The sequence below is a fragment of the Elaeis guineensis genome, chromosome 16 (genome assembly GCF_000442705.2).
Source record: "Elaeis guineensis isolate ETL-2024a chromosome 16, EG11, whole genome shotgun sequence".
NCBI classification, from domain to species: Eukaryota; Viridiplantae; Streptophyta; class Magnoliopsida; order Arecales; family Arecaceae; genus Elaeis; species Elaeis guineensis.
Window position 1 is genome coordinate 12,756,579 of NC_026008.2, and position 26,894 is coordinate 12,783,472.

Here is a 26,894-nt window from a genome sequence, read left to right on the forward strand (position 1 = left end):
CTACCAATAGATTATAGGTTAAACCTTTCTAGGGTACCTATATACCTATACTTGACTCTAAACTTAAGGTTTATGTGCTGGAACCTATAAGTAATATCCTGCTTACTCTAAGGTAATAGAGAGTAAGGCCCATCAAGATACCACTAATAGATTACAGACTAACTATAAACTATACACTAATACTATCAAAGACTATAGCTCAGGTGTGTAAACCGTCACAGCTAGAAGTCTCCTATGATATAGATATAGTACACAGTTCAGTGCAATCAAACTCTAGACTTAGACTCTAAGACTCTAAGACTCACTAAGGGTTAGTGGACTTTCACACTAATGGTTAGAACTGACTCTTTAAGATACTCTAAAGGTTAGTATTAGCCTAAAGGTCTTCTAGACTGAGGGTAAGTGGACTCTAGTCAAGACTCTCCTAATGGTCAGGGTGGACATTCTACAGGGTGGACACGGGACAATGGGTTTCCTAAAGGTTGGACCTAAGGTTGGACTAATAGAATCAGTTGGACTGGTGGTACCTAAGGTTGGTCTCTAGACTCAAACACTATGGACAATACCTATGGGTTGGATACTTGGTTGGACAACACTAAGGTTGGACTGGCTGGACACAAGGTGGACACTATTATGGGATGAACAAGGTGAACATTCTACAGGTTGTCCTTAAGGTTGCTTATGGGTTATGGAACCTATGGTTTCACTATGGGTTACTTGAGGGTGACTCTAAGGTGGCAACACACTAAGGTTTCCTACAGAAACCTATTGGTTAGATCTTTCCTAAGGTTAGTTACTAGTTACCTATGGTGACTTTCTAGTTATGTTACCTATAGGTTAGTTATTTTTTGATTTTTGATTTTTTTTTTTGTGTGGCTTTTAATTTTTTATATTTTTATATATTTTTAGTTTTTTAGTTTTTATATATTTTTAATATGAATATGCAAGTTCCTACTTACTATATGCAAGTTACCTATGTACTATAATTTTTTATATTTTTTATATTTTATATTTTTTTTATTATTATTTTTTAAAATTGAATGTAAATAATTTTTAAAATAGTATTTTTGAAATCATGCAGATGCAGATGCAAGTGAATGATGGAATGTGGAAGGAAGAAGTATGAAAGAATATGCAAATAGTACTTCTATTATGCAAATAGTATTTTGCGAAATAGTAATTATGCAAATAGTTTTGAATAGTAATAAATAGTAACTATATGAATATAGGATGCATACAACGATGAAGAAGATGAAGGTAAACAGTATTTAAAATAATAAAATAACACAAAGTAAACACAAACAAAGGAATGAAGTAACTAAGACTTAATTAAAACAAACTTATGCATGGATATGTACAGATGGAAACATATGAACATTAAGAATTTACAGGATGAAGAAATAAAAGGATGAATAGTATTTACACAGGTGGGAGATAGCTTACAGAAGCTTGCTTCTCTCCGACTACAAGACTCTGAAAGCACATTTATGTATAGGACTCTTGAATACACAAGAGGATGGGACTGTACAAGGACTCAAGAGAAGGATATATACAAAGGTACAAGACAAGAGGAAGAAGAGAAACTATTTAGTGGAACACTCTCTTACTAGCTTGTAACTTCTACCTGGTATATGATCTTCAATAAGCTTTTCGGAGAAGCCACTGGCTTCTGGATTGCTCATGAAGCACTACCAAGACTTATGTCAAGGCTTGCCAAGGCTTATTCTCTAATGGTCGCATTGAGGGCCTTCTTATAGAAGCTGAGGGTGAACATCTTGCTTGAGGATGAAGCAACTTGGTGCTGAGGTAATCAACTTTTGTTGGCTTGTCTATTTGCTGGTGAAATAAAGTAGTTATTCTGTCAGTGGTCATCTTTGCTTGAAGATGAAGTAACTTGGTGAAGAATCAACTTTATTAAAGTATCTTGATGATGGATCAACTTTGTCGGTGAAGTGGCCTTATTGGTGGGGTATCTCTGCTTATGAGGTGGTGACTTTATTAATGAGATGGTCTTCCTTTTTAAAGGCAAAGTAACTTGTTGGTAAGGAAACAACTTTTGTTGGAGAAGCATCTGGCTAATAATTTTATTGATGATTTATCGGTGGAGCATCTAGTCGGTGAAGCGCTTTGTTGGTGGACCACATCTTTTGAGCTAGTAGCTTTGTCGGTGAAGAAACAAACTTTTACTGGAGAAGCATCTGACTAATAACTTTGTTGGTAGCGCAGCATATGTTGATGAAGTATTTTGGTAAGGCGACAATTTTGTCGATGATTGAGATTTCTGACCTAGTGCCAAACTCCCAACCTCTTCAAACAGCCACCTACTCATATTTTAATAAAAATCTTCTTCAATTCATAATAATGATTGAAGATGAATATTTAGAAAAAGAACCCAGATTGGTGGCAGAAAAAATCCTTCCTTTAAATTGGCAATTCCCACCTAGTGATATTAGGAAAACCCAAAAATTTTATGAAGATATTTTGATAGAAACAAAATCTATAGCTGTTAAGCACTACAAATTTCAAAACATAGATACTTATACACATTCAACAATATAAATCTTTTCTATTTTAACACCTATTGCATGGGCAAATAATCCTTGTGACTTCAAAAAATTCTCACGAGATTATGACCCCCAATATTTTAATTACTGGGATTATATTGCAGCATGGTCCAATACCTTCTTTTACCAGAATCCATAACATACCCATTCTTGGATGTTTTATTTTAAACCAGAAATAAGATACCAATTCCCATATTGGTTCAAAATATGGTGGGATTATTTTGGTCCAACTTCTCAAATTCTACCTTCACCAGTTCTTGATAGTTTCAACCTTTTCTAGAATAAAGCCATTGTCCCATACAGAAACCTAAAGTTTCCAATCCTCCTTGAATTCTATTCTTGGTTTGCACTCTCATGGATTATTGCATGAAAATATACCTTCATAGACACTCCTATTTATCCTCTATCACTTGGGAGGCTATTCAAAACAAGGTGGTGGGTTCAATCTAAATATGAGCATGCCACTAAACCAAAAATTATTTAGTGGATATCCCAAAATTGTCTGCAAGTACCTCTCACTCTTGAAACTACAGAAACCTTCCAGCAACCACTAGATATTAATACAAGTCTTACTGCTACAAAGTCAAAATCAAAATACAAAAATCTTCACCAAAAATTACTGTTAGAATTAGAAGAAGAAGAAGAAGGAAAAAAGGACTATGCTAATCCTTCCAATTAAAAGAACAAAGAAGAGGAAGGGAAAAAAGACTATGCTAATCCTTCCAAAACAATAAAAGTATTTACAAGGCATTCCAAAAGACTCATCCACTGACTAATCTTCAACTACTACAAAAGCCAAACCACTTTCTCCTTCCAGACCAACAGATGTTCCATCCAAAATACTTCACCATCAACAGTCACTACCTCACCAAGAAAGATGCTTTCAAAAGATGAGCCAGATGTTTCTTCATCGACAGAAGAGCTTCACCGACCAGATGCTCCACCGACAAAGTGTTCCATCGACAAGATAACAAATCATCAACAAGAAGACTAGCCAGATGCTTCTCTAGCAAAATTATTTCAAGTCACCTCATCACCGACAAAGTTGCTTTACCACCAAGAAAGTTAGCTACTTCAAACCCAAGCAAGATGTTTCCCAAAGAAAGTTATTTCTTCACCAACAAGTCATCTCACTACCAATAAAGTTGTCACATCACCAGCAAAAGATGCTTTATCAACAAGTTACTTCTTCACCGACAAAGTTGACTGGCCACCAAGTTACTTTAGCTCCAAGTTGCTTCACTGCCAAGCAAGATGTTCACCTTTAGCTTCTATAAGAAGACCCCAGATGCCAGCATTGAAGCCAAGCCTTGACATAAGTCTTGGTAGCATTTCACGAGCAATCCAGAAGCCAGTGGCTTTCCTGAAAAGCTTATTGAAGATCATATGCCAGGTAGAAGTTACAATCTAGTAAGGGTGTTCCATGAAATAGTTTCTCTTCTTTCTCCTATCTTGTACCCTTGTATATATCTTTTTCTTGAGTCCTTGTACAGTCTCATTCTTGTGTGTGTTCAAGAGTCCTGTATATAAGTGTACTTTCAGAGTCCTGTAGTCGGAGAGAAGCAAGCTTCTGTAAGCTATCTCTTATCTATGTAAATATTGTTCGCCCTTTTGTTTCTTCATCCTGTAAGTTCTTTATGTTCGTGTGTTTCCATCTGTACATATCCATGCATCAGTTTGTTTTAATGAAGTCTTAGTTACTTTATTCCTTTATTTCTATTTACTTTATATTATTTTATTATTTTAAATACTGTTTACCTTCATCTTCTTTATCATTGCATACATCCTGCATTCATATAGTTACTATTCATTACTATTCATAACTATTGCGAAATTACTATTTCACAAAATACTATTTGCATAGTAAAAATACTATTTGCATATTTCTTCGTACTCCTTCCTTCCACATTCCATCATTCACTTGCATCTGCATCTGCATGATTACAAAAATACTATTTTAAAAACTATTTAAAATGAGGGGATTCAGTTTGAGAATTTGCTGATGAAGATGATTCAGTTTGGGTTTGAAGTAGTGGAATAGGAGGGGATTCTCTCTTTTCCTCTTATGGTGCAACTATCTTGTATGAAGGTTCAGTGGCTAAGTTTTCCAAATATTTGCGTAAAGCATCTATTTGGTTTTTGGAGGCCATGGAAGCAAAGGAAGGAGCTAGTAAGATAAAAGATTTTAGGATTCAAGCTTTTTCAGGAGGATTTCTTGTAGGAATTTGCAAGTGAGTCAGATGGTGTGCAAGATGTTGTGCTTTCATGCATGTTTTGCAAAAATGGTAAAATCAAAAGTTTTGAAAGATTTTCAAATATGGTATTATCCAGAATTTTGTAAGACTATTTTTAGATTCTGAAAGTTCTAAAAGGATTCCTAATTCTTTCTTGTACCTCATATGGATAATTTCTTAAATCTAAAAGTTTTTTCCATTTCTCATCTATGGTTTGATCTAGTGGAACCAAATCTGTTGTTACCTATATTCTACCATTACTCCAACATTTTTGGTGTTCTAACATCCTTGCTTCACAAAAAATATCTAAATGGTTAGCAATTTTGTATTCCTTTTCATCATATTCTTCTATGAATTTGAAGGGATCATTTCTCACAGAATTGGCTGTAAATGGATCCCAATCTCTTTCAGGGAATTGGGTGAGGTGATAGATCTGAAAAGGATAAATAATTTCACTTATTTTTCTTTCTTCTATTCCACTATAAATAACTATGTCTATTTTTTCCTTATTTTCTTTGAGTTGTTCTAAGATTACTGAAACTACTTTTAGAAACATATCAAATGAATGGTTACAATCTACGGAGGCTAGTTTGATTAATCCCTTATGTAAGGCTCTAATCGTAATATTAGAGGGATTTATATTTATATTAGGAATACTAAGCTTTGGCCAACACCAATCTATTATGAGATATTTGCTAAGAGTTTGAAATATTTCTTTAATCTCATTAGGTTGGAAGATTTTTTCAAGAATAATACCATGAAGTTCATAAGGTAATATTTCGCATATTTTGTACTAGAAGTTAACTCTCAATTGTTTAATAGGGAGTTGAGTTCCCCTCATTTGTTTTTGTTGGTTGTATTTAATTATACTTGTTTTGGAGTGAAGATTAATGAAATTGAATTTTAAGTTTTGTCCTAGGAGTTTTGTTTTAGTTCCATCTTGGTCAATATGGAAAGATTCTAAGAGGTCAAGAAATGGTTTTCCTAAAATTACTGGTTGATTAAGATACTTAGCTAGAATAAAAGGAGTTTTAAGACATATATTGTTATTGTAAATTAGTATATTTATTACCTTGTATTCTAGATCCTGGTTACTAGTAGAGGCTAGATTTATTTTTATTTTTTGAAGAAGATTTATAGGAATTAATTCTTCATGAATAAAGTTTGAGTCTATTTTAGGATCGATTAAGGCTAGAGTATCTATTCTAAAGTTGCTTATTAATAAGGTGATTTCTATTTTAGAGAATATTGAAGTTTCATCTAAAAGAATTTCTTTTCCTTTATCCATCTTTAGGTTTTCAAGTTCTTTAAGGGGTAAAGGATTCATCTTCTTAGGCATTCTAGAAAGTCTTTCTAATTTTTTGGTAGGTTTTTCATCTTCAGGTCTATTCCCTAATGGTTGGATATGATTTCGTAATATTATCTAAAGATTTCTAAGGTTCATAAGGGGTAAGATTTTTAATGAATTTTTCAGATGTTTTGGTATTTTCCATATTTTTGGCCAGTGCTTTTGTAATTTTGTATAAGGAAGACCATTGTTGTTTTTTTGTTAGGTTTGGGCAGAAGTATTTTATAATTTTGCCTTTACTTTTTAAGATGTTATGTTTATCATCTTTTCTTAATTCAACTATCTCTGGTTGATCATACCTGTTGGTGCAGAATTCCGCCGAAGCCGGAGTTGCTGGAGTCGAGATGACCGTGGCCGCCGTCGGGACCTGCAAGGAAAGTCTAAATCGGAGTTGGGGATGCTCCAGCAAGATCCTCTGATGCTCAAGTCAGTACTCTGCTTCAACAGAAATGGAGTGCTCTAGTAGAAAATTTAACAGAGTTTTGAGATAGAGTTTTTGAGCTTAGAGAAGAACGTATCTGGGGGTCCCTTTTTATAGACGGAGTGCGTAACTAATTGACAACGACGTCTATAACCGCCTGGTAGTGGGCTGTTCAGAGCCACCCAGAGTTTGTTACAGAGAGTAGTGGCGTCAAGAGTCATTCAGAGCCACGTGGAGTTTGTTACGGAGAGTAGAGTGGTGTCCATTGTCGTGACTTGCCAGAGAGTAGTGGAGCCACGTGGAATCCATTGCAGAGAGTGGAGCAGGGTCGTGGCCATTGTCGTGACTTGCCAGAGAGTTCGGATCTGTTGGCTGGAGCTCAGCTGGAACATCTGATGGAGCGGGATGGCTCTCTATCCCATCGATCTGGGAGAAGCTCGGATGTCTTCGAGGCTGCTAACGAGTCTACTATTGTCGGATACCTTAGGCACTGATACTACAGGTGGGAGTCATCTACTGTAGAAGCTCGGATGGAGACTTTTCGTTGGTGAAACCCGATAGAAATCTGATTGCTAGAGAAGTCCATCTGGGATTCGCCTGATGTGGAAGCTCGTTTGAAGATGATCTGTCGGAGAAGTTTGGTTTCATGAAGGATCTAGCAGGGGGTCGGCCGACGATGGACTTCGGATGGCGCTGGGGAGGTTTGACAGACGTCGGAGGTGATCGATCGTTGTAAGAATCCAGCTGTCGGAGTCCATCCGTTGTGAAAGCTCGTTCGAAATCCATCCGCTGTGGAGGCTCGGACGGAGTCTGATTCTTGTGGGAGGATGAAAGGAGGCCGCTTATTGTTGGAGCTCGATCGATTATCGTGGGAGCTCGGAGTAACGACCTGGCTGGTGGATCCCGCCCATGGTAGAAGCTCGTCTGGGATCCGGTTACGAAGAAGCTCGGCTGAAGTCTACTTGTAATGAAAGTTCAAAAGAAATTTGTTTACAGTAGAGGCTCAAATGGAATTTGCTTACAGTAGATATCCAGAGTAGATTGCCCGCCGTAGGAGTTCGGAGTAGACCGCTCGCTGTAGGAGTTGGAGTAGGCTGCTCGTAGTAGAAATTCGGAGTAGACTGCTCGTAGTAGAAGTTCAGAGTAGACCGTCTATAGTAGAAGTTCGGAGTAGACCATCCGTAGTAGAAGTTCGGCTCTCACAAGAGTCTGGTTAGAATCTTGAATGCGGTCGACCACCGTAGAAACTCGAATAGAGTCCGATTTCTATAGAAACCTCGTTGTCAAAGAAGCTCGGATATTGGAAGGAGTTCGGAGAATAGTTGATCATTGTAGAAGGTCGGCTGACAGTGAGGCCAAGAGAGCCTTTGGAGCAGCATGGTAGATGGATGGAGAAGCTCATTGTCGGAGAAGTCTGGAAGGGTCGGTCTTTTACAAACTTCGATCGGGGATATTTTGTACCCAACATCAGTCCTCCTACTTTCGAGTTCGGGTTTCGATGAAGAAAGTACAAAAAATTCTCACGATCGAAGTTGTCCCTCTCGATTGCCGTACTCGGAGGTTGCCAGATACTTTGATGCTCGGCACATTGGTACTAGAGCCTTTTCAAAAAGATTTTTCTTTTTGGAATTCCCACCGGAGCGCTACCTCAAGTACGATGCAATAATGATTTTACTAATTGTTGGCCACCTTCAGCCACTTGCCACAGCAAGTGCCATGCGGCGGTCACAGACTGGCCAGAGGAGTCCCACAATCATTATTGCTCCAGACTCCGTCGCCTATTTAAACCCATCTCCCCCTTCGGGGGTTTCACTTCGCATGGGAGTTTCTTCGGTCCTTTCCTCTTGGCCTTAGGCATCCTTTGAGTCATCCTCATCTCTGCATCCCTGCATCCTCACATCAGCCTAGGTTAGCCTCAGAACTTTCTCTCCTTCCGCGGCCCCGTTCACAGACTGTGCCGATCGTCCTCCATTGCAGATATGGGTGCGGATGCGGCTCGGATGTTGGCCCAGAATCTCAGAGCCCACGAGCGGAAAGGCCTGCAACTTTCGGATCGACGAAGAAGGGAGGGTAGAAGAGACAGATCTGTCATATTTCGCCCTGATCGTCCAGGGGCCATGCTTAGGCACACCTTCGACCGGAGTGCTTTCCGGTGTGCATCATTGTGTGGGAAATCTGCCTCTGAAAAAGGTCATGCCCACATCACTGCGAGGGGAAACCTGACCTCAGAAAGAAGGTCATGTCTGCCATCATCGTGAGGCAGCGGGACCCATGGCATAGAAAAGATGGCGTCTACATGTACTTTGAAGATAATGCTGGAGTAATTGTCGAAAAGGGGGCTGGAAGAAGATGTCAGGTACTTAAAGTAATCCTCGACGATGGCCAGAATCGAGAGTTCGAAGTCTGATGAAGCCAGCTTCCTTAGAACTTTTCTCCTCTTCTCTTCTTCTCTTTTTTTTTCTGGTCATTTCTCTTTTTATTTTTGGCCTTCAAAGCTTTGTAATGTGTACTTTACTAATAAAATGAAAATAAAATTGTCTATCACCTTGTCCATTCTGATATTAAATGGTTGTTTACGAACTTCCTTTGTCTTCTACCTCATTTGGCGTCGGCGTAATTTATAATTCCTCGTCTGTTCTTGCTTCGAGTCTCATTTACCGAACTCCTTTTGTCTTCCATCTTGCTCGATGTCGGCATTATTTGAAGGTTCCCGATCGTCACTGTGCTAATTCGCCCTTAGGGACTGAGATTTTTGACAAGGGCTTTCTTTCTCGTTGAGACGAGGTTCCTTGAGTCTCGACCTTCAAAGGCTTCATAATGCACACTTTACTAATAAAATGAAAAGGAATCTTTGATATTGAGTTATCGTTTACCGAACTTCTTTTGTCTTTCATCCTGTTCGATGTCGACGTTGTTCAAAGATTCCAGGTCATCGCTATGCTGATTCGCCCTTAGGGACTGGAGATTTTTGACAAGGGTTTTCTTCCTCGTTGAGACAAGGTCCCTTGTGCCTTTGATGTAGTTCATTTTCACTTATCGCTGGCGTAGTTCATCACTTTCTCCTTTCATCTCCCCTTTTCTTCTGTGCTCGAGTGAGGGTCTTCTCTCTGCTCTTGACGGGGTTATGAGAGTGTAGAGAGGTTGTTGAGGAGGCTTTCCTCTTGTCTGGTCTTGATCGATCGAGCCTTTGTTTGTGTCAGGATAAGGTTCTCCTCTTATTTTGACAGTCAGTTTCAGCTCATGTTAGGATGAGGTTCTCCTTCTGTTCCTAACAGGGTTGTGGGGGCACGCGAGGGCCGCTGCAAGGGCCTCTCCCCCATCCAGTCTTTAAGTAACCGGGCCTTCGACTTTGCTCATGTTAGGATGAGGTTCTCCTCCTGTTCCTAACAAGGCTGTGGGGGCACATAAGGGCCGTTGCAAGGGCCTCTCCCCCCATCTGATCTTTAAGAATCTGGGCCTTCGTCTTTGCTCATGTTAGGACGAGGTTCTCCTCCTGTTCCTAACAAGGCTGTGGGGGCACATAAGGGCCGTTGCAAGGGCCTCTCCCCCATCCGATCTTTAAGAAACCGGACCTTCGTCTTTGCTCATGTTAGGACGAGGTTCTCCTCCTGTTCCTAACAAGGCTGTGGGGGCACATAAAGGCCGTTGCAAGGGCCTCTCCCCCCATCCGATTTTTAAGAAATTGGGCCTTCATCTTTGCTCATGTTAGGACGAGGTTCTCCTCCTGTTCCTAACAAGGCTGTGGGGGCACATAAGGGCCGTTGCAAGGGCCTCTCCCCCATCCGATCTTTAAGAAATCGGGCCTTCGTCTTCGCTCATGTTAGGACGAGGTTCTCCTCCTGTTCCTAACATGCTTAATTTTGTTTGTATGGGGGAGTTACTTCCTGTCGTTATAAGCTTATGCCAAAAGAAAAATATGCAAGTATGAAACTTTTATTTAAGGCAAAGCTATTGATAATACATTCGCAGATTTTCTAAATTCCATGGTCGTGAAAGCTCTACTCCTCCGAGCTTTTTTAGGTAGTATGTTCCGGGCCGGACCACCTCCTTAACTTCATACGGGCCTTCTCAGTTTGGGGCAAGTTTTCCTTGATTCTGAGGTTGTGAGATAGCGGCTCATCGTAGTACCAGGTCCCCCACTCTGAAGACTTTGCTTTTGACCCAGGAATTGTAGTAGCGGGCTACTTTCTGCTTGTAGGCCGCCATCCAAACTTGAGCTATTTTTTGCTTTTTTTCTAACAAGTCGAGGTTGGCCTTGAGATCCTGCGGGTTGTGCCGCTCATCGAATGCCACAACTCGCACCGATAGAAGCTTGAGTTCAATCGGGATCACGGCTTCTGTCCCGAAGGATAAGACGAAGGGGGTCTCCCCTGTGGACAATCTCTGAGTAGTTCGGTATGCCTATAACACATGATAAAGCTCGTCTGCCCAAGTTCCCTTTGCCTTTTCAAGTCTCGCCTTGATACCTTGCAACAGAGTCCTGTTAGTCACTTCGGCCTCATCGTTTGCCTGCAGATGGGCTATCGAAGTGAAGTTATGGGAGATATTCAGGTCCTCACAAAATTCGGCAAACTTTGCCCCAGCAAATTGCTGCCCATTATCAGTAATGAGGGTTCTGGGTAAGTCGAACCTACAAACAATTGACTTCTGGATGAAGTCCTGCACTTTAGCTTCTGTGATTTTTGCCAAAGGTTCAGCTTTGACCCACTTGGTGAAATAGTCTATTGCCACCAGGAGGAACTTTCGCTGTCCGGATGCCATGGGAAAAGGTCCGAGGATATCCATCCCCCATTGCGCAAACGGTCATGGGGCACTCAATGGTGTCAGTTCGGAGGCAGGTTGCCTTTGTACACTTGCATACCTCTGACACCGGTCACATCTTCTGACATATTCGATGGAGTCGTGGTACATGGTAGGCCAGTAATAGCCTTGACGGAGCAGCTTGGATAAAGATCTGGCCACCAGGTGACTTCCACAGACTCCCTCATTGTTGCTCCTAGATTGATTTTGATGATTACAAAGCAGATTGAAGGGATACAAATAATTTTAAAATGAAAAAATCCTTATGCTCTTCAAGGGCAAAATTATAATTTCACTAAAATCCTGATTTGATAGTACCATTTGGTAGAACAAATGATTTGAAATCTATTGGTGAAAATTTCATTGTGTTTGGACTTATATTTTTGAAGTTATGAAGGTTTGAAGTGCATGAGTCGACTCATGAGTCAACTCATGGCACTGTGAGCTGATTGTCACGCAAAAATTCTCCTTGGCATGCTAGTTTTCTGGCTTGGCACGACCTGTGAGTCGACTCATGAGTCGACCCCTGCTAATTTGAGCCAAGAATTTCCAGAAACGCATTCTCTGGTTTTTGCAACAGAGGTCGACTCATGAGTCGACCCCTGAAGCATGAGTCGACTCATGAGTCAACCCCTGCGACGGGAAATGTCAGCAATGACTATTTTTTTGTCCGTTTTAATTGCTATTTATGCTTCCTAAAAATCCTCTAACGGCTCTTTATCTACCTAAATTGTTTTCTCTTGCTTCTAATGCTACAAAATGCTTTAAATGGTGAAAGAAATTGCAGATTAAATAGCGGATCAAACGTGAAATCAAAAAGAGAGAAGAACAGAAGAAAGGATCCGAAATTTGCAAGAAAAAGCCTGAGATCAACGAAAAATCCAAAAAGAAAAAGAGAGAGGATCCACAATATACTAGAGAGATTGTGAAAGAGAAAAGCAAGATCTTTCAAGGAAAGAATTCTTCACACCTATTGTTTCAACCTTGATCTAGAGATCGTTCAAAGCTTTCAAGAGATCTTCAATCAACAATCAACAATCAACCTCTTCTCAAGCATTCAAGCGTTCATCCACTTTGAGAAAATCCGAAAAAGGGGTTCTTCATTTGAGTAAAGCTTTTATTGTTATATTCGCTCATTTAAGGAGCTGTTATTGTATTAATCTGTGCTCAAAATTTTCTTACTCTTTGTGAGTTTTTGTTCTTGTTTTTGGAGGATTTCCAAAATAAGGAAAGGTTGATCCGAACCTGAAATCGGAGTATTTTGGGTTTACTTGTACCCGGGAAATAAGTGATCTAGCTTGGGATAGCTAGTGTCGGAGTTTCCGACGTTTTGTATTCAGGTTGAATACAAAGGATAGTGGATTGAAATTCCCAAGTAGGATCTTGGGGAGTGGATGTAGGTGCAGGGTTAGCACCGAACCACTATAAATTCTTGTGTTTGTGGTGTGCTTTATCGCTTTATCTTATTTTTTCATTATATTCTTGCAATACTGCTTTAGGTAATTAATATTGATTTAAAGTCTTTGTTTTGTTCTTCATAAGTAATCAGTTGGGCTTAAAATTTTTAGAAACCCAATTCACCCCCCCCTCTTGGGTTGCATAGCTGGGCAACAAGTGGTATCAGAGCCGATGCTCTAACCCTTCTTTGATCTAATAATCAAAGAGCCAAAGATCTATGGCAACCCATGTCGGTATTTCTCTAGCCGAGGGGCAATCAACAAACCGACCTCCACTTTTCAATGGGTCTAATTACACCTATTGGAAAGCTCGGATGAAGATTTTCATACAAGCACTCGACTATGATATGTGGAGTATCATAGTGAATGGTCCTCACACACCCACCAAGATTATAGATGGTGAGGAGTCAACCAAATTCGAGAAAGAATGGGATGAGGTTGACAAGAAATTGACACAATTAAATGCCAAAGCCATGAATGTTCTTTATTGTGCACTAGATGCAAGTGAATTTAATCGCATTTCTACTTGTGCATCTGCTAAAGAAATATGGAATAGGTTAGAAGTCACCCATGAGGGAACAAATCAAGTAAAAGAGTCTAAAATAAACATGCTTGTACATAAATATGAATTGTTCAAAATAGAGCATGATGAGTCCATAACTGCTATGTTTACTCGTTTTACTGATATAATCAATGGTTTAAAGAGTCTTGGCAAATCTTATACTAACAGTGAACTTGTAAGGAAGATTCTCAGGTCACTGCCAAGAACTTGGGAAGCCAAGGTGACTGCCATCCAAGAAGCAAAGGACTTGAACACTCTACCTCTAGAAGAGCTTCTTGGATCCTTGATGACTCATGAACTTAGCATGAAGCAACATCAAGAGGATGAAGTCAAAAAGAAAAGAACCATTGCCCTCAAATCCACAACTTCGCCTGATTATGAAACGGATGACTCTGAAGATGAAGATCAGGATGAAGAGATGGCTCTCATCACCCGGAAATTTAAGAAGTTTCTAAGAAAAAGGAAATAGGGGATGAGAAAGAAATTCACAAAAGGGGATCAAAGCAAAGAAAAGGAGAAAGATCAACCCCCTATATGCTACGAGTGCAAGAAGCCGGGACATTTCAGATCCGAATGTCCACAATTGAAGAAAGGTCCAAAGAAGTTCAAAAAGAAGGCAATGATGGCGACCTGGAGTACGAGTGATGACTCAAGCTTCGACGAAGAAACCTCAACAGAACAAGCCAATCTGTGCCTGATGGCACATGAAAATGAGGTGTGTCTAGCATCCCAAGAAGGAAACAGGAAATGGTATCTTGACAGCGGATGCTCGAGACACATGACTGGTGATGAATCACAATTCATCACGCTTGATGCTAAGGATGGAGGGATGGTCACCTTTGGAGATAATGGCAAAGGAAAGATCATCGGGATAGGTAACATTGGTATCACTCCCTCCAAATACATTGAGAATGTTTTATTAGTTAAAGGTTTAAAGCATAACTTACTTAGCATTACTCAATTCTGTGATAAAGGATATAAAGTAAGTTTTGAATCATCTGTTTGCATTGTGACGAGTCCTATTAACGATGGCATTAAATTTATAGGACATAGGCATGGCAATGTTTATATGATAGACTTGAATGATTTAACTAAATTAGACATGCAATGCCTAGTTTCCTTAAGTGCTAAAATAAATGAGACTAGTTGGCTGTGGCATCGTAGACTTGCACACATTAGCATGCATTCTCTCTCAAAATTAATTAAAAAGGATTTAGTTCTCGGTTTGCCAAAACTGAATTTTGAAAAGGATAAAATTTGTGATGCATGCCAATTAGGTAAACAAACTAGAGTATCATTTAAATCCAAAAATACTGTTTCAACTTCTAGACCTTTAGAGCTCTTACATATGGATTTATTTGGACCAACTAGAACCACTAGTCTAGGAGGAAAATGATATGGATTTGTAATAATTGATGATTACTCTCGTTTTACTTGGGTTTTCTTTTTAGCTCACAAAAATGAAACTTTTCAAATTTTTACTAAATTTCATCGAAAAGTCACTAATGAAAAAGGGTTTTCAATTCAAAATATTAGAAGTGATCATGGAACAGAATTTGAAAATCATGACTTTGAACATTTTTGTGATGAAAATGGAATTGGCCATAACTTCTCTGCTCCTAGGACACCCCAACAGAATGGGGTAGTAGAAAGGAAAAACAGAATCTTAGAAGAAATGGCCCGTACCATGCTTTGTGAAAGCAACCTTCCAAGATATTTTTGGGCAGAAGCTATTAACACAGCATGTTACATTTTAAATCGTGTTTTAATTAGACAATTTTTAAAGAAAACCCCCTATGAACTTTGGAAAGGAAGAAAACCAAATATTGCATATTTTCATGTTTTTGGTTGCCGATGTTTTGTATTAAATAATGGCAAAGAAAAACTTGGTAAATTTGATGCAAAATCAGATGAAGCAATCCTTCTAGGTTACTCCTCCACTAGTAAAGCATTTAGAGTTTTCAACAAAAGAACTTTAGTAGTTGAGGAGTCCATACATGTTGTCTTTGATGAATCTAACGATCTTCCTTCAAGGAAGAATGAGGGTGTTGATGATGCAGATCCACTAATAGAAGGTATGAAGGAGATCACTCTGAAAGATTCAGCAACTCCAGAAGACAAGGATCAAGAAGTCAAACAAAATGAGAAAGGTGAAGAAATTCAAGAACAACCTCAAGGTACAAATGACTTACCCAAGGAATGGAGGTATGTTCACAACCACCCTAAGGAGTTAATAATTGGTGATCCTATGCATGGGGTAAAAACTCGTTCTTCACTTAGAGATGTACTTAATCATTGTGCATTTGTATCTCAACTTGAACCTAAAACTTTTGAAGAAGCTGAAAATGATCATAACTGGATTAATGCTATGCAAGAAGAACATAATCAATTTGAAAGAAATAATGTTTGGACCTTAGTAACAAGACCTAAAGATTATTCAATAATTGGCACAAAATGGGTCTTTAGAAATAAATTAGATGAGCATGGAAATGTAATTAGAAATAAAGCAAGACTGGTTGCTAAGGGATATAATCAAGAAGAAGGAATTGATTTTGATGAAACCTTTGCATCTGTTGCTAGATTAGAAGCCATTAGACTTCTACTTGCTTATGCTTGCTTTATGAAATTCAAACTATTTCAAATGGATGTTAAAAGTGCATTTTTAAATGGATATATTTCTGAAGAAGTATATGTAGAACAACCCCCTGGATTTGAAAATCATGCTTTTCCCAATCATGTCTTTAGATTAAATAAAGCTTTATATGGTCTAAAACAAGCACCTAGAGCATGGTATGAAAGGCTAAGCAAATTTCTACTAAATAATGGTTTCTCAAGAGGCAATGTAGATACAACCCTATTTATTAAAAGAAACCAAAATGATATGCTAATTATACAAATTTATGTTGATGACATAATTTTTGGGTCTACTAATGAATCCCTTTGTCAAGACTTTGCTAAGCTTATGCAGGGAGAGTTCGAGATGAGCATGATGGGAGAACTCACCTTCTTCCTCGGACTCCAAATCAAACAATCAAAAGAGGGAATCTCCATCATCCAAAGCAAGTACACCAAGGAACTACTCAAAAGATTTGGAATGGAGAACTGCAAACCAATTGGCACACCAATGAGTCCCTCAAGTAAGCTTGACAAGGATGATGAAGGTAAAAGCGTAGACTTAAAATACTACAGAGGTATAATTGGTTCATTATTGTATTTAACTGCAAGTAGGCCTGATATCATGTTTAGTGTTTGCTTATGTGCAAGATATCAATCTAATCCTAAGGAATCTCATTTGAATGCTGTTAAAAGAATCCTTAGATACTTAAATGGTACACAAACTATAGGGTTATGGTACTCTAAGGACTCACAAATTAATTTGTTAGGATATTCTGATGCTGATTTTGTTGGATGTAAATTAGATAGAAAAAGCACAAGTGGAACTTGCCAATTTCTTGGAGTAAACCTAATCTCATGGTTTAGCAAGAAACAAAATTCGGTGACACTGTCTACGGCTGAGGCCGAATACATTGCAGCCGGAAGTTGTTGTGCTCAAATCTTGTGGATTAAGCAACAACTCGAAGATTTTGGAATCAAACTTAATGAAACACCAATAAAATGTGATAATACAAGTGCCATAAATCTATCTAAAAATCCAATTCAACACTCAAGATCTAAACATATTGAAATAAGACATCATTTCATAAGAGAACATGTTCAAAACAAAAATATAATTCTTGAATATGTTTGCACTGAAAATCAATTAGCCGATATCTTTACAAAGGCCCTTAGTGAGGATAGATTCTGTGAAATTAGGAGAAATCTAGGAATTCTAGATCCATTTGCCTAAAATTTCTCAATTTCCAAGAATTGATTCTTAGAGCTCAATTTCCAACAACTATCCTAGTCCCAAAAGCTCAGATTTATCACTCTAAAAATTTATCATTGAGCAAAATTCCTTCTCCCAAAATTTCGAATTTTTCTGGAATTTATTTCATTTTTCCTGAATTTCTGAACTTCATGAGTCGACCCCCATGAGTCGACTCAATGGCAAACTTGTAAATCCCACAAACTTCCCACGGGTTCATTGTTTTTATAAGGGTTACTGTTTGTGAGACGACTCATCTTCTCATCGTCTTCCTTCCGAAAGCCGTTCTTCTCCAACTCTTCTTGCTCCAAATCCAAGGATCAATTCTGAGGCAATTCTCCCTCCTACTCTCCACCAAAAATCACCTCCTTTAAAAGGATTTTCTGTGCTTTCTCGCTTTGCTTGGCGCGGTTGGAACGTGCCCTAACACTTCACCAAACTTCCAAAATCCACTTCCTTTCTCCACTAAAATTCCTTTTTACTCTCTTGTGATCCCTTCTCCTCTCAATTCAAGTCTTCTTGTCTGCTACTTTATTGGATATGGCTCCAAAGATGAAGCTTCCTCAAAGAAGAAAATCAATCCGTGAGCCTGAAGATATTATCCGAAAAAAAAGGCATGCTCAGTCTTCAACTGCTCCCACTCCAGTTTCAGTACCTGCTCAAGGTCTCTCTCAATCCTCCATAAGCCCCAGTGTAAATCCTCTTTCTGATAGAAAAGTAGAAACCGAGAAAAATATAGATTTTCGGTTCTTTGAGAAAGAAGGCTTTACTTTTGCTACCAAGATCAAAAATCACGGATGGGAACTTTATTGCTCTCTTAAGGAAGTCACCTATGTTGATCTAGTTAGAGAGTTCTACCAGAACCTACATTATGGAAACGGGTCAGTAACTTCAACAGTCAAGGGGATTGACATATGCTTGGATTCTAGGATATTGGGAGAAATACTTCAGTTGCCTAGTGAAGGATACTCATATATGGAACTCCCAATTAAAGAAGAAGGGATCAGAATTATCTTAGGAGAAGTTTTTTCAGGAAGTTTAAACAAATTGGAAGCAAAGCTATTATCCATTGAGATGAGGGTCCTGCATCAGATGGTAACAAAGCTATTCTTTCCTAGGAGTGGTAGACATGACTTACTATCTGGCAGAGATGTATGTGTCATGTTTCATATCATCACTCAGACCCCCCTAAACCTCCCTGCACTTATGATAGAGGCCATGAGAGAAACTTTGAATAGATCCAAGGCACACTTGCCTTATGGTATGGCCCTTACTAGAGTATTTAGGAGGTTTGGAGTTAGCTGTGAGGGGGAGACACCTACCAAGCTCTCACATGTGGACACTTTCAACCAACACAGCCTGCACCGAATGGGAATTACAAAGACTGTTGGTGGTTGGATCAAGGGCTCTGAAGAAAGAACTGAGGAGAGAGTTGAGGAAAGAGCTGAAGACAGAACTGAAGGTAGAGTAGAAGAAGAAGGTCCATCTTCTCCTGTACATGATTTCAGGGCAGCTTCACCAGATACCCAGTTCATTCCTGATACTGAGGCTGGCCCTTCTGAGTTTACTAGGATGCCCACACCAGTGTATCAGCCAGAGAGCAGAGCACCTCATTCAGAGTTCAGACTGGTTGATGATCAAATCGAGCATATATCTCAGCGTGTGGCTTCTTTGCTGTCTAACCAGTGGAGTAGTACGTCTTTTGCACCTGGAGCTACCTCTTCTGATCAGACCATTACTCCCCACATCTCCACTGTATTTCAGATGATTTCAGATCAGTCCGTCAGGATACAGCAGCTTGAGGACACAGTCTGAAGACTTACTGGCAGAGTTCTTGACTTACAGGGGCAAGTCCTTGCATTGGCCCATCCCCAGCCACAGGAGTCTACTATTGAGGTCACAGACCTCACTGCAGAGGCTGGCAGGCTCAGAGGAGCACTAGAAGGTGGATATGAATTACTGAGGAAAGAGATCCGAGGATCGAGTGAGCATGCTACCACCCAGTTCACTGCTCTACTTCAATCTGTTTCCAGAGCACTGAACGTACTTGATTCTTTCAGACTCATGGTATCAGCCCTAGCATCTCAGCATTCTCAGCCACCCAGTTCATCTCGCTCTCCTACTCATGGCAGAGGCAGACGGGGTAGAGGACGCACTTCTGATCCATCATCTTCTCACCCTATATCTGATGACTCTGATCATTGACTTATCTTGATCTTTACTAGGTTCTAGGAGTTAGTATCTTGTTCTAGGATCTATATCTTGGGGCCATGTATTGACAATTAGCTGGTTGAATTTTATTTTTAAGAACTATGTATTGAAATAATTATGATATTAATGGAATCATCTTTTACCTATATTTCTACCTCTTTGTAATGATCATATTTTGGTTATATATTTTCTTCTTGTTGAAATATTGTCTTCTCCTTGTTGTTGTTTGCTGTTGATAATTGCTATATTAAGGGGGAGCAAACATCTGTGAAAAACTCTAAAAAGGAAGAAATTAAAGAATATTTCAGAAAAAAAAAAGGAAGAGTTAACTATGTTTGATGATGTCAAAAAGGGGGAGAAATTAAACAAAAACAAAAATTGAAATTAGATAAAAAGCAAAACCCTAAATTATGAGAAAAAGGGGGAGAAATTAAACAAAAACAAAGATTGGAAGATTAAAACAAATATTGGAGAAATTAAACAAATATTGGAGAAATTAAATAAATATTGGAGAAATTAAACAAAAATAAGGATTGAAAGATTAAACAAAACTTTAAGAAATTTGGTATCAAAATTTGGTATCAGACAGAACTTAAACAAAAAGTCATCCATCAAAAGCAAAATCATAAGTACAATGCAAATAAGTATTTTTTTTATATGCTCTGATATATTTCAAAATTCAAACTTGCTCTGATACATCTTTTGAAATTTTATTCACCTTGATACATCTTAAGAAATTTGTTTTACTCTGATACACCCTACAATTTCTTTTAACTTGCTCTGATACATGATAAAATTTAATCCGATACAGTGTGAAGGTTTCTCTGATAAATTATAACATTTGATCTGATACAGTGAGAAAGTTTCTCTGATATATTATAACATTTGCTCTGATACAGTGTAAAATTTTTTCTGACATTTGCTCTAATACAGTGTGAAATTTTCTCTGATATATTATAAATTTTTTTTGCTCTGATACATTGTAAAATCTTTTCTGATAACATTGTAAAAAAAAAAAAAAATTATTTTTCTTGCTCTGATACATTGCAAAATTTATTTCTCTTGTCTTGCTCTGATATATCTTGAACTCAAAATGATCTAATACCCTTTTCAAATCTTTAAGAAAATGGACAAACTATTTTTGCATTTATATTACATGCCAAAAGAATCATACTCTTTTCAAGCATATACACCTATAATGGATTCTTTTGAAATTAATGCATTAACATAAATATTTTTGTTCAAATGTTTTGTCATCATCAAAAAGGGGGAGATTGTTGCTCCTAGATTGATTTTGATGATTACAAAGCAGATTGAAGGGATACAAATAATTTTAAAATGAAAAAGTCCTTATGCTCTTCAAGGGCAAAATCGTAATTTCACTAAAATCCTGATTTGATAGTACCATTTGGTAGAACAAATGATTTGAAATCTATTGGTGAAAATTTCATTGTGTTTGGACTTATATTTTTGAAGTTATGAAGGTTTGAAGTGCATGAGTCGACTCATGAGTCAACTCATGGCACTGTGAGCTGATTGGCACGCAAAAATTCTCCTTGGCACGCTAGTTTTCTGGCTTGGCACGACCTGTGAGTCGACTCATGAGTTGACCCATAAGGCATGAGTCGACTCATGAGTCGACCCCTGCTAATTTGAGCCAAGAATTTCCAGAAACGCATTCTCTGATTTTTGCAACAGAGGTCGACTCATGAGTCGACCCCTGAAGCATGAGTCGACTCATGAGTCGACCCCTGCGACGAAAAATATCAGCAACGGCTATTTTTTTGTCTATTTTAATTGCCATTTATGCTTCCTAAAAATCCTCTAACGGCTCTTTATCTACCTAAATTATTTTCTCTTGCTTCTAATGCTACAAAATGCTTTAAATGGTGAAAGAAATTGCAGATTAAATAGCGGATCAAACGTGAAATCAAAAAGAGAGAAGAACAGAAGAAAGGATCCGAAATTTGCAAGAAAAAGCCTGAGATCAACGAAAAATCCAAAAAGAAAAAGAGAGAGGATCCACAATATACCAGAGAGATTGTGAAAGAGAAAAGCAAGATCTTTCAAGGAAAGAATTCTTCACGCCTATTGTTTCAACCTTGATCTAGAGATCGTTCAAAGCTTTCAAGAGATCTTCAATCAACAATCAACCTCTTCTCAAGCATTCAAGCATTCATCCACTTTGAGAAAATCCGAAAAAGGGGTTCTTCATTTGAGTAAAGCTTTTATTGTTATATTCGCTCATTTAAGGAGCTGTTATTGTATTAATCTGTGCTCAAAATTTTCTTACTCTTTGTGAGTTTTTGTTCTTATTTTTGGAGGATTTCCAAAACAAGGAAAGGTTGATCCGAACCTGAAATCGGAGTATTTTGGGTTTACTTGTACCCGAAAAACAAGTGATCTAGCTTGAGATAGCTAGTGTCGGAGTTTTCGACGTTTTGTATTCGGGTTGAATACAAAGGATAGTGGATTGAAATTCCCAAGTAGGATCTTGGGGAGTGGATGTAGGTGCAGGGTTAGCACCGAACCACTATAAATTCTTGTGTTTGTAGTGTGCTTTATCGCTTTATCTTATTTCTTCATTATATTCTTGCAATACTGCTTTAGGTAATTAATATTGATTTAAAGTCTTTATTTTATTCTTCATAAGTAATCAGTTGGGCTTAAAATTTTTAGAAACCCAATTCACCCCCCCCCTCTTGGGTTGCATAGCTGGGCAACACTCATGTACCTCTCTCAAGGTGAAGTCGGCTTCAGAAGGTTGGAGATATTTCAGGAGGGGCAAGGAGAACGACCTCTTGTATAGCTTGCCTTCGTAAAGGATATATCGGGAGGCTTGGTTCTTAAGCTTACGAGCTTCTTTTGCATCAGGAGGAAGGACCTCGTCCTTGAGGTATGCAACCAGTGGGTCGATCCAACTGGGTTCATGGCCAATCTCCATCACAGGCTGTGATTCTTCCATGCTTGGGCATCTCAGAACTTCGAAGAAGACTTCCTTAGGTAGTTCAGCCAGAGCTAGTGTAGCCAGCTTGGAGAGAAGGTCGGCCCTGATGTTTTCTGCTCTTGGGATCTCCTTAATGTCGAAGCTACCGAAGGTAGGGATGATCTCCTTTACTTTTTTGAGATACTTGGCCATACTGTCCTCCTAAGCTTCATAATTTTCGTTGACCTGTCCCACTACTAATTGAGAGTCACTGTAGGCTTGGAGCCGATCAACTTCCAATACTTTGGTGACCTTTAGTCCTGCAATCAGAGCTTCATATTCTGCTCTGTTATTTATCGTAGGGAACTCAAAGTGCAGTACATACTCCGCGATAATTCCGTCAGGATTGACCAAGATCAGGCCCGCGCCCGCGCCTAACATGTTGGAGGAACCGTCCATGTAGAGGGCCCAAAAACCATCAGGGAGATCAGCTTTTTTTTCAGGAGAGCTCGACCGGAGCCCCGAGTCATCGGCTCCATCTCGTCCAAGCTCGCCCTCCTCTGGGATAGTGCATTCCACCACAAAGTCTGCTAGTATCTGGGCTTTTATTGCTGGTCGAGGTCGATAGTCGATGTCGAACTCCATGAGCTCGACTGCCCACTTCGCCATCCTCCCAGAAGCATCCACTCGATGCAAAACTGTCTTAATCAGCTGGTCGGTGAGCAGTATTATGGTGTGTCCCTGAAAGTAAGGTCGGAGCCTCCGAGCTACAATCAATAAGGCGTAAGTTAGTTTTTTTAACTTAGTATACCTGGTTTCGGCGTCTCTCAATACTCGACTTATGTAATAGATCGACCATTGAATTTTTGCTTCTTCCTTAATCAGACTGCTACAAGGGCCACAGGGGAGACCATCAGGTACAGGAACAACTTCTCTCTAGGCTTGGGCTTTGCCAATAGTGGAGATGAGCCGAGGTAGTTCTTTAACTCCTCGAATGCTTGCTGACATCCTAGGGTCCAACAGAAGTTCTTCGGCTGCTTAAGAGTCTGAAAGAAAGGCAGGCATCCTCGGTCGATCTTGAGATAAAGCGATTTAGGGCCGCCACTCTCCCAGTAAGGCGTTGAACTTTCTTTATTGACCTCGGGACGGTCATTTTCTGGATGGTGCGAATCTTTTTTGGATTTGCTTCGATCCCACGCCCCGGTACCATAAAGCCCAGGAATTTTCCTGAGGTTACTCCAAAGGCGCACTTGGCCCGGTTCAGCTTCATCTTGTATTTTTGGAGGGCGCTAAAGGTCTCCTCAAGGTCAGCGACGTGGTTCATCGAGGATTTACTTTTTATGAGCATGTCATCCACGTAGACCTCCATGTTGCGGCCGATCTGCTCTTTGAAAATCTTGTTCACCAGCCGCTGATATGTCGCCCCTGCATTTTTGAGGCCAAAAGGCATGACCCTGTAACAATAAAGGCCACGGTTAGTAATAAAAGCAGTTTTTTCTTCATCCTCTGGCGCCATCCGAATTTGATTGTAGCTGGAGAACGCATCCATGAAGGTGAGAAGCTCGTGGCTTGAGGTCGCATCCACCAATTGGTCGATTCTGGGCAGAGGGTAACTGTCCTTCGGGCAGGCTTTATTCAACTTTTTGAAGTCTATGCACATCCTCCATTTACCATTCATCTTCTTAACCAGGATCACTTTGGAAACCCAGCTCGGATAATTGACCTCTCCGATGAACCCGGCTTTCAGGAGTTTATCAACTTCCTCAGCTATTGCCATCTGTCTTTCTGGTGCATGACTTCAAACTTTTTCCTTCGTTGGCCGATTGATGTGCAAATCTTAAAATTTGTAAATAAAATCGCAAGCACACAGTGTGCAGAGTAGCACGACCAGCAAGTACGGGTCGATCCCACAGAGACTTGGTTTAAAAATGATTTTCAAATCTATGCTCAAGCGAGCTTTAACGAAAATCGAAAATCGAAAGTTATTTGCTAAAGACAATAAGACTAAGGATCTAGGGTTTTTGAATCCATTAGATCTAGATTAGGGAATTCTACCTAGAATTTTTCTTATTGATCCTAACGACTACTCCTCTTGTCTTTCCCAAGCATAGATTATGAAGGGACTAAGGCCCAACGATAACCCATCAAGATTCTTTACAGGGGAGTAGTAACTAGGATCCCTTAGGGTTTTCTCCTCCTATGCACTGAATCAAGCATGAACTATGAAGGGACTCTGACCCAACTGTAGTTCATCAAAAATTCTTGGCAAAAGAGGAAGAAAAAGAAATCCTAATAAAAAGAAAGAACCCTATGTAAAACCCCTACTCATGATCTAGCTTCATCGCAAACCCTAGAAGGGATGCTTAGCTAGACATGATCTAAATCTACTTGCAAAATTTAAATACAGAAAAATAAACTACCCTAATTTCATAAATTAAACTATCCTAATTGCATAAATTTAAACTGCATAATTTAAACTAACCTAATTGCATAAAATTAAATTGCATAAATTAAACTATCCTAATTGCAAGAAAAATAAATTACATAATGTAAAGAGATAAAATTGCATAAAAATAAAATTTTATATAAAAAAAAATTATTACAAAAATCTCAAAGCTCGAGGCTTGAGAAGAAAGCTAAAAACCCCACTATCTAGGGTTGCAAGCTTGATCGGAAGGCCAGAATCCCTTAAAACAAAGGCCTTTGGGGGCTTTTTATAGGCATTTGGGGGTTATAAGGTTTTCAAAACTTTAGATGTGGGACTAAGAGGTTTTAGAGGGCTGTTAGGGGGGTTTAGGGGCTCAAATCTCGCTCAAAAAGCACTTAAATCCATCAAAAAACCCTAAAAATTATTTCAGCCGTCCGATCTTCATCTAAAGGACCCAATTCATCTAATAAATCAAGTTGGAAGCGATTCTGGGCCGTCGGATCACGATCTGGGTGAAGCGCTGCCATTGGATCGCGCTGCAGAGATGGGATCAGGTCGGATGCATCGCGGACCGTCCGATCAAGGCGTTGGAAGATTTCGTCCGTTGGATCGCACTGCAGAAGGATCCCGTGTTGTCCTAGTGTTTATTGATTCTTGCAATTGCCTTGATTACGGTTGGATCTTGATCGGCTGCGATGGTGGCCGTCCGATGGCGCAAAAATGTAGAGCGTTGGATCTTGATCAGAGAAGATCGGACCATCGAGTGATGTGAAGTTATCAGGTTGCCCTTCGGACCTTCTTCTCTCAGCTCATGAGCCCTGGACCGCACGCGTGGATCGGGCTCGCGATGCGTTGCGGTGAGCCAAGACTCGCTGATTGGCTGGTTTATGGTGCGTCGATGGGTCCATGGTCCAAGCGCTTGTTGCTGTGGACCAGGCGGCTAACCAGATCACCAAATCAGTTGATTTTTGACCAATTTTGACCTGATTTGACTCGGGTTTGACCCAATTGAGTCTTCTTTCTTCATTCTTCAATTCCTAGGTCAATTTAACTCCGTTTTGCATAAAATTTATGCTGTTAGAATCCTCTTTCCTTGTTCTTTCTATTCATGATCTCTTCTTCTGCATAATATAATAACAAGTATCAATTTCCTAATAAAGTTAGATAATTTAGATATTAATTGATACTTTTTATGTCAATTTGTGACATAAATCATACCCCCCAACTTAATCATTGCTAGTCCCTTAGCAATGTACCAAAATAAGATCATATTCCAAAAAGATCCTTCCTTTGCAAATTAATTTAAGATCGAAATTCAAGAAGTTTTCTAGTATTACTAAGTAATGAGCTTCGAATTAGAATCGGTAGTCAGTCTACTTAAGAGCTTTTTTAGAGTACACTTAAAGTTTTATAGCACTTGTGTGAGTGATAACTAACTTAGTATTTTAGTATTAACTTGTACAGGCCAATTGTATCATTTTTCATAACTTAGTTCGATTAATTTTCTATACACCCCAGATTAAACAAAGAACTAAGGTAGCTTTCACACTTTTTTTTTTTTTTTTTTTTTTTTGCTGAGCATCCTGGCCTTCCCATCACCGTTTGATGCGAATCTCAACACTTGACTTAGGTGAAGAGACCAGGTTACTAGGCTTAGGGCAATCCACATTTACTCTGTGTTTTGCATTTTATTTCAGGCAGGTAGCTCTTTCCTTAAATTCAAATTTTTTCAATTGGGGTGTAGAGAAAATTATCTAATTTAAATAATACTCAAATCCTTAATTGACCTTACAATTAACACCTACTTTACCTTGTTAGTGTGCATGTGCAATTGGAAGTGCTAATAGTCTTTAAATGACCTAGGCCACCAAGAGTCTAACCAGCTAATCTTCTCCGTGACTCACTACATTTATTAGCAAATACTTTCTAACTTACTCTTATTTCTTTTTTAGATTAATTTATTTCAAAATTTTTTTTAATATATTAAATGCAAGAAATAACTCATAGTGGAAGGAAAAGGAAATGATAACACCTGATTTTGTTCAAGCTCTCCCCCCAACTTGACCGACATTATCCCC

General features: G+C 39.1%; 1 protein-coding gene across 1 annotated transcript in view; it reads left to right on the forward strand.

Annotated features, from left to right (window-relative positions):
- The first annotated feature begins 3,852 nt into the window (after positions 1-3,852).
- The window catches only part of LOC140854369 (uncharacterized), a 34,489-nt gene continuing 11,447 nt past the window's right edge, over positions 3,853-26,894 (forward strand). Inside the window, exons 1-3 of the mRNA XM_073250258.1 lie at positions 3,853-3,957; positions 5,161-5,222; positions 8,758-8,923. Coding sequence (XP_073106359.1) covers positions 3,853-3,957; positions 5,161-5,222; positions 8,758-8,923 — 333 coding nt within the window. The remainder of the gene's footprint in view (positions 3,958-5,160; positions 5,223-8,757; positions 8,924-26,894) is intronic.